The 12,815-nt window shown below is 35.2% G+C and overlaps 2 protein-coding genes across 2 annotated transcripts in view; both read left to right on the top strand.

Moving 5' to 3' along the window:
- The first annotated feature begins 741 nt into the window (after window positions 1-741).
- ZNF451 (zinc finger protein 451) overlaps window positions 742-12,815 on the top strand; it is a 118,216-nt gene continuing 106,142 nt past the window's right edge. The window contains 2 exon segments of the mRNA XM_079147485.1: window positions 742-1,153; window positions 1,693-1,776. Of these exon segments, the coding sequence (XP_079003611.1) occupies window positions 1,133-1,153; window positions 1,693-1,776 (105 nt within the window). The 5' untranslated portion in view covers window positions 742-1,132.
- On the top strand, window positions 5,441-10,967 carry KIAA1586. The gene is made up of 2 exons (XM_079147486.1): window positions 5,441-6,147; window positions 6,271-10,967. Exon 2 carries the CDS (start codon window positions 6,286-6,288, stop codon window positions 8,449-8,451), a length of 2,166 nt encoding a protein of 721 aa, XP_079003612.1. The 5' UTR covers window positions 5,441-6,147; window positions 6,271-6,285; the 3' UTR covers window positions 8,452-10,967.

The raw sequence follows: 12,815 nt of genomic DNA, 5'->3' as shown, positions 1-12,815 counted from the left end.
AGAATCACGTGACTAGGAGCTACTTCACTCTTACCGAGAAAATATGTTGTCTAAAATCATAGACTAGCAGAAACTTTGATGTTTGAAAATTTATCAGTAAGAGAAAAGCGAGCCTGTCTCTTAGCTGGAGATGCTAAATCACTTTGACATAGAAATTCAATTTCATATTACAAAGCTAGTGTATGGTTACATGTAGGGAATTTGAGAGTTCAATATTCCCTATCTTAACTTTGTAGTTTTCAAGTTAAGATCTTGGGCCCACTTTGCAGTCCAGACATGATATCAAACCTTTTACACACAGTCCTACTCAAATGGAAACTATTAAAACGTTGCTTCATTTATATTTCACCTATTTCTGCACTATTGTAAAATGTTATAATGACGCTGTCTTATCCTTTGTATGCTGAGATGTCCCGTATAGTTCCTCAGTTGTATGAGCTTGCTCATTGTAAGTCATGGTCAAAATCACAAAGGTGACTTTCTGGAGCTACAGAATTATCAACTGCAAGTGGCCCTAGACCGGTAAGGCTAGCGGGGAAAAAAAAAAAAAACAAAACCTTTAAAAAGAATGTTCTCGGTTAAAGTTTGTTTTCATCAATTTCATTTATTTACAAAAATTTTGTGGGAATATTGAAAAAGGTGGGCCATAATTTTGGTAAGGCAATATCTGAACAAATCACGAAAAAACATTTTAACCACACCAAATGTGTTGTGGTGTGACCAAAATGTGGCTGTAAAAACGAAACAAAACAACCCCCGCACTAAACTCCAGAGAAACAGAAATCTCAGTTATTCCCTTGAAGAGTAACACCCAAAGAGGGACGCATGCGCCGAAGCCCAGGGTCCTTTCCCACTATGCCCACACTCAGGGAGACTCCGGGCCGGGCTGAACTACAGTTCCCAGCATCCTGTGCGATGTGGGGAAGGAAAGCGAGAGGCTCTGGAGATAGCGGGCCTGTGTGGTCCGCTCCTCCTTCTCAGGTGGTTTTGCACCTGATTGCGACAGATCCGTGTTCGCTTTAGCGATAACGCAGTGGCAGGTAGTGGTACCTTGAGGCGGTGCAAGGTGGAAGGGAAGTCGTGGCGGCGGCAGGGACAGCAGTAGCGGTGGTGCTGTCAAGCCGTTGGAGAAATGGGAGACCCAGGGTCGGAGGTGAGTAGTGGAGCGTTGGGCCGTGGCGTTCTCGGAGCCGAAGCGCCAAGGGTTTCGAGACTGGTGCAGATGAGGCCTGTGCTCGGCCGCAGCCTCGGGGCGCTGCGCCTCCGCACCTCGGGGCGAGCGGAGCCTTCCGGCCTGCTGCTTGCCTGCGCCCGGAGTCAGCGGCAACAATGGCCGCCCGGCCGCCCCCGGCCCCTGGGCCGGCCCGAGTTCCTGCCGCCGCCGCTCTGCCCCGGGAGCGGAGCGACGGCTGAAGTCGGGATTGCCCTGACCCGGGAAGCGAGTTTGCATCCCTGCTCCTGGAGTAGGTGGGGGCCTTGTGAGCGCTGGTCACTGCTTCTCAAGGGTCGGTCACTACAGCTGCACGACGCCTTAGCAAAACCAGGCTCCCTGGAGTCGGTTCTTAGTGGCGCTTGCGTGCGTTTGTGCTCAGTTTCCGTCCAGAGCTTTTGTTTTAATCGTTCCCTTTGGAAAAATCTCTTCGTACAAGTGTGTGACTGAATAGATAAGCATGTTTTGGCTTATTTTTGTAGATAATAGAATCTGCCCCTCCAGCTGGGCCTGAGGCATCTGAATCAACAACGGATGAAAACGAAGATGACATTCAGTTTGTTAGTGTAAGTAGCTGCTGATAATGGGGCTTTTCCCAGAGTAAAGGACTGGTAAGCCATTATGCAGTTCTACCTGACCTGGTAATTCATCATTCAGCGAAGAGTTGTGGATGTCTCCTGGGTAGTGGACACTGTGGGGGGCACGGTGCAGGATTAAGGAATATTCCAGAAAAGGTACCTGAGCCTCCACAATAGCCATCACAAAGAGCATGGCCTAAGGAACGTGTTGTGCACTTAAAGAGGCCTCTGTTGCCTTCATTTGCATCCATTTTATACTTACTGTAGACAAAATTCTCTGTAAGGCTGTGTGATTTGAAATGGGCAAGAATTTCTTCTCAAAGGTGACACACAAGACTAGGAGGAAGGGCTAATGGGCAGGGCGGTGGAAAACAAGAAGGGGTGTAGGAGCTCAGCTTGGGGCCTTCACTAACCTCTTAAGATCCTGTTACAACATAGTGCAACAATTGCTCATAGTGAATCCTGCATCACCAGGAGCACGCTATCTTTTTCTGTTTATGTCCTTTGAGACAGTAGTTTTCAATTGTTGGAAAGTATGAACTTTTAGATTCGTGAGCCCAACTCCAGATTTACTGAGTCAGAAATTCAAAGTAGGATTTAGGAATCTCCATTTTTGAACAAGTGCAGGACATTTGGATCTCTGAACACACTTAATAAAGCATTGATTTGGAAAATGGAAGGACATGCCATACATATTTTGCAATGATTTTCATTTAGTGCTCTTAAAGTTTTATAAAGGCTTTGCTTATCATAGCATCTCAGGTACTTAAAAACAGTCCTACCCCCAAGCTATTCTTTAACCAAGTTATATGAAGAGTTAGTTTGATATTAAGTCTATATATTTTTTTTCTTTAATAGAGTGCCTATCTAATGTTTGTGTTTGTTTAGTTGCTGTAGTTTAGGTTAATTTTGTAAGTCACTTATTCTTTTAAGTCAAGCAGAATTTGCTCCCTGAACATTATTGTTAACAGTGTTGTTTGTTCTCTAAGATTCATATAGAAATTCTTTAGAAAGTTGTGTCTTTGGTATTCTTTCTTGAAACACATGAATAGTGTATATGGTGCTCTTAATACTTAGAACCCTGATAAATTTGAGGGTACCATGAGAGGTTGTATGCTGAGTCTTTACTATTGTGATTAGTAAGTGATGTAACTGGAAATTGAAGAGCCATAGTTTCTGTTTTGTAGTGAAAAAATTTGGAAAGAGGATGCCATGGGTTTTTAGGAAAAATTATTTTGATTTCTCCTATCTCAGGAGTGATTGAGTAGTACGATCTTGATAGTATTTTGTGCAGTACTAAGTAGGAATGACATATATCACCTTTATGATCCATCTGCCTTACTTGAGAAACACAGATGCTATCTACAAAATTAAGGTTGAAAAATAAATAGGTGTAAGTTTGTGTAATACCCTGAGGAATAATTATGTTGTAAGTTGTGACTGAGCTTATATATGACTGAGCTTATGTGGGGGATTGTTCTCAAGACCCTCTCTAATACCAAAATTTGGGAATGCTCAAGTCCTTTATGTATAATGACCTAGTATTTCCCTATAACCTCTGCACAGCCTCCTATAGATGTAAATCATCTCTAAATTTCAAATAATAAGAGATACAATGTAAATTCTATGTATATAAATAGTTGTTATATTTTTTAGGGAATAATGACAAGAAAAAGTCTTTACATGTTTAGTACTTTTTTATTATAATTTTTATTTTATGAAAAATATTTTCCATCCATGGTTGGTTGAATTCATAGATGTGGGACCCAAGGATAATGGAGGATTGACTATGTTTCAAATATTGAGAATCATTTGCATCTTTGCATACAAGGTCTTGAATAGATTAGAATTTCATTTTTAACCCTGTTCCAAATAGAGGATCAAAGTCTTGATGACTTTAGATGGAAAATAGATGATATGCTGTAAAGGAAACTGCATAGCAGAAATAACTTGTAAAAACATTCCTGTTACATTTGTGTATTATTGTCTTTATTATTTTGTGTGTGGTGGGGGGTGCTGGGGATCTAACCCAGGACCTCAAAACATGCAGGATGAGTGCTCTACATTACCAACCCTCCTGTTGCATTTAAATGGTGCCAAGTAAAAGACAATGAAATTTAATTCTATTTTAAAATGCATTAGATACAGAAGCTACTATTTTCTTCTCTAATCCCATCCTGTACTCCACCAGGATATACTTTTTTTCTTTGTTAAAAATATTTTTTATAGTACTATTCACTGAGGATGACATGTTACTGGATTTAGTTCTTTGCTTGAGGGTTATACAGATATAAGAAACATTATACAAAGAAAGAAACATTCTTTGATGTTATTTTTTTATGTTATAGCAAGAAATGTGTTATTTCTTGATATATTCTGATTTGTATTTCTTAGTCGTTTCATATGAATCTTGATTTTTTTCCCTAGACTTTATTCTACCTTGTGGTACTGCATCCTTTTTTGTGGTTGGCTATATATTCATCCCCAATTTAACACAATGTTCTGAAGGAAGGGAATGACAAAATTGATTTGGGTGTACAAAAAGAGCTTTAATCTTTGATATAAATTTTATTGAAATATAGTATGCATATAGAACAAGTATCCATTGTTTTCCTTATTTTAGTACTATATTAACCTTTGGCTGGATTGATTATTTGGATTATCTTATTTGTATTTTTCCCATGCTCAATACTTTCCTATATGATTAATCTTCTTGAAACAGTTCTGAATGTTCCTATCTTAACATTGTTTATTGATCTTTTGTCCTTAGAATAATGATAATAATAATTTTAACCTGGAGTATTTGTGGCCTCATCAATGATGGAAAGTATTGCTTATGTAAGAAAAGGATAGAGGGCTGGGGGTATAGCTCAGTTGGTATCATGCTTGCCTCCCGTGCACAAGGCCCTGGGTTCAATCCCCAGCACCACAAAAAAAATAAAATAAAATAAAAAAGGATAGAGAAAAATCAGTTTGATGTTTAACAGTTTAGGGATAGGGTGGATAAAGAAATGCATGAATTTGGGCTGGGATTGTAACTCTGGTAGAGTGCTTGTCCAGCATGGATGAGGCACTAGATTTGATCCTCGGCACCACATAAAAATAAATAAATAAAATAAAGGTATTTTGTCCATCTGCAACTTGAAAAAAAAGGGAAGAAATCCATGAATTTTGAGCTTAAGATAGCTAAGACATTATTGATAACCATTCCAGTTTTAAAGTACTGTACCATGAAATCTGTGTCATTTTAATACTATCTCTGTACTATATTCCATTGCCAAAGGAAGCCACATGACTTTATTCCCCTGTGTACATTTAAGCTCTTTGCAACTTTTGTCATTATTACATATTTATTTGTTCTTTTTTCCTGTGCCTCTTTTGTTTCTGTTTATTCTATGCCATTTGCAAGATTCTTTTTTCAGAGTAATCTTTGCAAATTTTAATCAAAAGAAAACAAAAAACTCCCCACTGATTGTAAATGTGAGTTTAATTGAATGTTAATGACTTATAAATTTACCACTCTTTTTTTTTTTAGGAAGGACTGTCCAGACCTGTTCTTGAATACATTGATCTAGTTCGTGGTGATGATGAAGAGCCTAACATGCATCATAGTGATGTAAGCACATCCTATTTCTGTTTTCAGTTCTTTCAGTAAGTGTAGTAATAGAGTGCTGGAGGTCCTTGAACTGTGTTACAGATTTTCTGGAATTTTGTGAGTTGACTATAAAAAATTAAAGTACATAAATATATGGTACATATGTTATCATTACATTTAAGCTAACACTCAAACTCATCCTAACATCTGTATACTTGACATTATTTGCATCTGTTGTTTCTTTTGGGTAGAAATGCCACACTAGGTAGTTTGCTGGTGCAATTAAAAGGGAGTATTTACCTCGTGGTAATTGGTAAAATACAAATCAGGGCTCCATTTGTTATTTGTCGGTGGGGTAAACTCAAAAGGATAAAATGTTAATACAGATTAAATTTCAAAATATGATGTGACTCAACTACTAAAATGTGTGTAGCACAATAAACTGAGGAAATTGCCTTGTGACATTGAAAAACTCTTTAATTCAGCAAAGATTTGATGTCATCACTGAAAAATGAATGGAACTCTAATGTACATCTTTGTCTTTCTCATTCGTGTAAATGAAAATACCACCCACTCTTCATGTTGGGATTACACTCATTTGCAAATCATATTACCTGTGTTTCTGACTGAATTGGATCATAATGAAACATTCGTAGTCAGATTTTTGTGATACTATTGTTGGCTGTAGAATTTTAAAATCTGGTAGTGGATTTTTCAAGAAATAGCAAGTGACATTGAAGTTATAGGTAAAACTGAACATCCAGGTAAGCATTTTAGTTTAAATTTTATTTCTAAAATTATTTAAATAAACCATTAAGATACCTTTTTACATTACCTTTCAAATGTTATCATGAATTTTACTTATACATGTAAAAATTATTTTTCAGGTTCTTTTCCCTAAAATGCCAAAACGACAGGGTGACATCTTGCACTTTTTAAATGTGAAGAAGGCTAAAATAGACACAGAAAGTAATGATAGGAACAAAAATCAGTGTGGATTGCCTAAGTCAAAGGAACCAAATTTAGAATATATTGAACAACCAGTCATTGAACAAAAGCCGTCATGTTCATCAAAGGAAGAAATAGATAATCTTATGCTTCCAGATTGTTGGAATGAAAAACAAGCATTTATGTTTACAGAACAGTATAAGTGGCTTGAAATTAAAGAAGGTAAATTAGGATGTAAGGATTGTTCAACAGTTCGGCATTTAGGATCGAAAGCAGAAAAGCATGTCCATGTTTCCAAGGAATGGATTGCATATTTAGTAACCCCTAATGGCAGTAATAAAACTACCAGGCAAGCTTCTCTGCGGAAAAAAATTAGGGAGCATGATATATCTAAAGCTCATGGTAAAATTCAAGATTTATTAAAGGAATCAGTTAATGATTCAATTTCTAATATAGTACCTAAGCAAAATAATAAAAATATTGATGCTACTGTAAAAGTTTTCAATACTGTTTACAGTTTAGTGAAACATAATAGACCTTTATCAGATATTGAGGAGGCAACAGAATTACAGGAGAAAAATGGAGAGGTCAATTGTTTAAATACCCGTTACAGTGCAACAAGAATAGCAGAACATATTGCAAAAGAAATGAAGATGAAGATATTTAAGAATATTATTGAAGAGAATGCCAAAATCTGTATCATGATCGATGAGGCATCTACAGTTTCAAAGAAAAGCACCCTTGTGATTTATCTCCAGTGTGCAATTCAGTCAGCTCCTGCACCTGTTACATTATTTGTTGCTTTAAAAGAATTAGTGTCAACTACAGCAGAGTACATTTTAAATACATTATTGACTACTTTAAATGATTATGGCTTTACAAATGAATATTTGAAAGCAAATTTGATTGCATTTTGTTCTGATGGTGCTAACCTGATGCTGGGAAGAAAGTCTGGTATAGCTACAAAATTGTTAGAAAAATTTCCTGAAATCATTATGTGGAACTGTTTAAACCATCGATTGCAATTGTCACTTGATGATTCAATATCTGAAATAAAACAAGTTAATCATTTTAAGATATTTCTTGATAAAATTTATTCTCTTTATCACCAGTCTAATACAAATCAAACCAAGCTATTAGGATCTGTAGCTAAAGACCTTGAAATTGAAATTATTAAAATTGGTCGGGTAATGGGACCAAGATGGGCGGCATGTAGTTTACAAGCTGCGACTGCTGTATGGCATGCATATCCTGTATTATATATGCATTTTTCTCATTCTTACTCTGGTTTGGCAGAGAGGCTAGCTAATACTCATTTCTTACAAGACCTTGCTTTGATGATTGACATTCTCGAAGAATTTTCACTGCTTTCAACTGCATTACAGTCAAGATCAACTAATATTCAGAAAGCACAAAAATTGATAAAACGAACCATAAGAGCTTTGGAAAATTTAAAAATTGGTACTGGAAAGTATGAAGCTCAGGTTGAAGATTTGATTAAGTCAGAGAAGTTTAAAGAGATTCCATTTAATAAGAATAACAAATTTAATTCTCTTCCTAGGAATATGTTGCTAGAAAATATAATTCAACACATGAACTTACGTCTTTTATCTGATAGAAACCATGATGAAAGTATTTTTAATTATTTTGATTTGTTAGAACCTTCCACATGGCCTTATGAAGAAATAACTTTACCATGGACAGCTGGTGAAAAAAAATTATTTCATTTGTGTGAAATTTTAAAATATAAAATTGATTTGAATGATTTTCGGGAATTTATAAATAATAATATAAAATCAAATAATGTTTTGATTCCTACAACTATACAAAAAGCTAAGAAGATAGTTAGCACCATTGCAGTCAATAATACTGAAGCTGAAAGAGGTTTCAGTTTGATGAATATAATTTGTACAAGGGTGAGAAATAGTTTAACAGTAGATCACATATCAGATCTAATGACAATAAATTTATTGGGGAAGGAATTAGCAGATTGGGATGCAACTCCATTTGTAAAATCTTGGTCAAATTGCAATCATAGATTGGCTACAGATACAAGAGTTTGGCAAAAATCAACAAAAGTCTTCTATGAGAATCAGCTAGCTATGAGAAACTTACAGTAAAAAATATCATATACATTCATCGTTTGTAAGTTTTGTGCCACACATCCTTTACGTACATAACAAGTTTTTTTGAAAGCCAGTTAAACTAGTATCAGCATGTTGCTATTTAAAAGACATTGTCTAAAGAGATAAAGCTGATGATAATTGTTTTAAGAACTATAGATTTTTAGAGATTGACCCATGTCTGCTAGAGTGTGTCCTTATATATTCCAAGAAGTCTTATACAGAACTTCCAACCATTTACACTTTTGCAGTGTTTTACAAAATACAAAAATAATAAAGTGACTCACACCTAAGTTCTAAACCTTCAAGGTTATATCAAATAAAAGAGAAATGGAATAAAAGCTAAGCCTTTTGGCTCTGATCTTCCTAATTTTCATATCCTCACTATCCAGTATTGTAGCCACTAGCTACATGTGGCTATTAAGCACTTGAAATGAGTTCATTAGGACTAAGAAAGCAAAAAATTATTTAATTTTAATGATGTAAAAACAAGCTATATAAACTTTTTCTGCATAACTTTTTTTGGTACACATTTGCCTTTGTTACCTTGCATAAAATATGATTGTAGTATGCTTGTCAAACTTCTGTGTCATTTCTAATATTACATATAAACATATCACTAATTAAATCTTTGTTAACAGATGGATCAATGCAAATTATTTTTTCTATGAATTGATGAAACATTATAGCATGTTTTCCTGAATGTTTTATGCAGACCACAGGAGTTATAGTGATAACTATCTATGTAAATCAATTACTGATTAAATTTAAATGCTTATTTTAATTATAATTTTCCAGTTTACACATGAACAAATTTTAAAATTTAAAACAAAGACATACTTAAAAAGAACAAGTAGAGATGGAAAAGCTAGTACATCGTTAACAATTAACAGAAAGAAACTAGAAGAAAGTATATTGCAGATTTCATGATGAATGGCAATTGCAGTCTGCTGTGGCAGAAAAGCAAGCTGATAACAAATAAAAAATTAGATATGAATGTATTAATTTGTATTTAGCAAGTACAGAATGAATTGGATAAATTACTTAAGGTCAGAAAAGAATCAAACTAGCACATTGTATCCCCACAAATATGTACTCCTATGTGTCAATTAAAAATAAAATTAGTCACCTGAAATCAGAATTAAATGTCTTAACAAATTTTTAACAATTTTTATAGGATCTGAGTTTTCAAGTTTGGCCTGATAAGTTTAAAACAGCTTGAATTCTCGCATTAAAGAGAACTAGTTTTTAGATGGATTAATGGTAAATTATTCAGTTGTAGAAATTGTTAGAAAAATAAAACCTAAGATATTTTATAAAAGCATGCAAGGGCCAGGTGCTGTGACACATACCTGTAATCCCAGCTACTTGGGAGGCTGAGGCAGGAGGATTGCAAGTTCAAAGTCAGCCTCAGCAACTTAGCAAGACCTTATTTGAAAGGCTGGGAATGTAGCTCAGGGGTAAATTGCCCCTGGGTTTGATTTCCAGTGCCAGGGGCAGGCATGCAGGGTCTTCAGTTGAGCCATCAATTGCTTGTACATTATGGACCTAACAGTATCAAAGATTGATTCAAAATCTGAAAAGTTGAAAATAGCTTTAGATGGGTACATAAGAGATACTGCCCAATTAATAATCCTAAGTATATTTTCTCATAGGGTTTAAAAATTATAAAGAAGTAATTTAAATTCTTGACCTAAAAAGTAATCAATCATGCACCTGATATTTAGTCTTTTACATATGTCATAAGAGTTTCAGCTAGATTAGAAAAAAAAATTTTTTCACAATAAAGAACATTCTAGCTAGATTAGATAAAAAATTGTGTTTCTTTGGAATATTAAAATAAGCTTGATGGGGGCTGGAGATGTGGCTCACTAATAGAGCATTTTCCTCTCATGCAAGAGGCCTTGGGTTCAATACCCAGCACCACACACACACCCCCTCCAAAGAACAAGAATGATTTCCTCATTTCCTTGTTATACTGCATGATGCAGTTTGAAAATATTTGTGCTCAGTTATTTATTTTTTGGTGTTGGGGATTGAACCCAGGGGTGTTCTCTACCATTGAACTATATTCCCCAGACCTTTTTATTTTGAGATTTGGTTTTGCTAAATTATTCAGGCCGATCTTGAACTTCAGTTGTCCTGTGTGAATCTCCTGAGTAGCTGGGATCATAGGTGTGCACCACCATGCCCATCTTGTGCTCAGTTTTTTGAAATGGGCTTTATGGCAAGTGTTATAGAACATTTAAGTAGTCTACACAAATGCAGACAATGTAATTGTTGAAAGAATTAGGACAATGAATTTAGTGATCTTATGTGCTCTCCCACTTGGTGAAATTGTAGAAGAGTTGTACAAAATTTAAGGTACTTTTAACTTCAGCTTAGGATTTCCTTGGAACAACAGAAATGCCAGGCGAATATTTAATAGAGAAAAAAAATGGTAGTTTGTTTTCCCCCCAGTATCACATGGCATATGAGAAGGATCTAAATTTGAAGCTCCAAGGCTAGGAAAAAAAAATAACTAGACAAATACTAGAATTTATGTTTAAATCAAAAATTTAAACAATGAAAATCAGTAAGAATCTTACCACTTCTTCCTTTTTCTTTTCTTACTTTTTTTTTTGTACCACTGAGAATTGAACCCCTGAACTACATCCCCCACTGTGTTTTACTGGTGTTTTGAGACAGGGTTTCACTCTAAGGTTGGCTTCAAATTTGTGGTCCCTCCTGCATTAGCCTCTGGAGTTAACTCTGGAGTTAGGATTAAAGTACTGTGCCATTGCACCTGGTAAATCATTCCCTTTAATTAATTAATTAATTTATTTTTATGTATGTGTATGGTACTGAGTATGGAACCCAGGGCTTTATACATGCTAAGAAAGCACTCTACCACTGAACTACATCCTCAGCCCACACATTTTTTTAAAACATGAACCAGTGTGTACAAGATTTTAAATGTATTTGAAAGTGTTATGGAAAATTACTGCAAAAACCACAAAAATTTTTTTGAAAACTCCTTTATTGACAAATTTAGAGTTGCTTTTCATTTTATTTAGCAACTCTGAATTCAGTGTTAATACTAAGTGGGCATAAGATGTATTGAATTTACTCAGATGGTTTCAAACTGATAATGCTGTTGGTCTGAAGTTAAATCAGTTATTTTTAAAAAGATGAATGGTATACATTCATACCTATAGACAGAATTTTATCTGTTTTTGAAAATGAACTTTTAGCCTGTGTGACTCTCCCATGTTAAAAGCCAAATGAGACACTTTATTGTTGGAAGTTGTTGGAGTTACTCATTGTTGATAGACACATCCTGTCAAGCGAAGTAGTTTTATAGGAGTGGGTCTTCTCTTCCCCAAAAGGGTGGGTGGAATAAATTAGTTTGGCTAGGGCATAATATATAAACTTGGCTATAAAGTGCTGAGCCACTTAGTGTGATTTGTACATGAAAAGTCCCAAAATAAAAATGGCACCTCTGTCATGAAAACCCTTTCATCCTTCTTGTTCTGAAAAAACCATAGGGCACTGGTTGAGATGAGAGAGTAATTTTTGGAATTTGGAAAGCAGACAGCTTTACTTTATAAAGTTGAAACAGCAGCAGCCCCATCCATAAAATATAAACCAAAAATCTTACTATTAAAAAAACGGGATTTTTTTTCAGCATGGATGTGAAAACTAAAGTAAAAGAATAACTGCGTTTGGAACAATTTGAGTATGTGAGTCTACTTTTTCACTTGTGAATTTTATGAAATTTATGCACAGATCAAGTATTTGTGATGAAAAAGGCATTTGGAGGAATTGCTATGTGCTTTGAGTATAAAATACATTGCATTTTGAAGACAGTATGTAAGTTATCACATTAATTTGTTGATAATATCTTGAAATAATTTTAGATATATTGGGTTAAATAAAATATTAAAATTAATTTTACACATTTAGTTTTACTTTAGGAGTACATAAATTGCTTGCATTGTAATTTTGTTGGTCAACACTATTCTATATGGTATTTATCAAACCCAGGTTTCTCCAATCTAGACTTTACTTCTGACTTCCCTTCCTATATCTAAGAATGGCCCAACCACCCTTTTGTCATTCAAACTAGAAAGAGAAAACATTTGAAACTTTTCTTGCCTTCTCTTCTACCTCTCCCACTGCAGTTATCTTAATTCTTGGTTTTCTTTCTTAGAGGATTATGATAGCTTCCTAACAAGTCTCCCTGCCTTCATTCTTGTCATTTCTTAATTCATTCTCCACACTAACGTGAGAATGGCCATTCTAGTGTACACATTTATTCTTTTGTGTGGTGGTACTGATTGAATCCAGGGCCTTGTCTGTGCCAGGCATACCCAGCCAAC

This window comes from Sciurus vulgaris (assembly GCF_902686455.1).
Source record: "Sciurus vulgaris genome assembly, chromosome: 7".
Classification (NCBI taxonomy): Eukaryota; Metazoa; Chordata; class Mammalia; order Rodentia; family Sciuridae; genus Sciurus; species Sciurus vulgaris.
The sequence above is the reverse complement of the archived record's forward strand: the minus strand, read 5'-3'. Positions and strand labels throughout refer to the sequence as shown.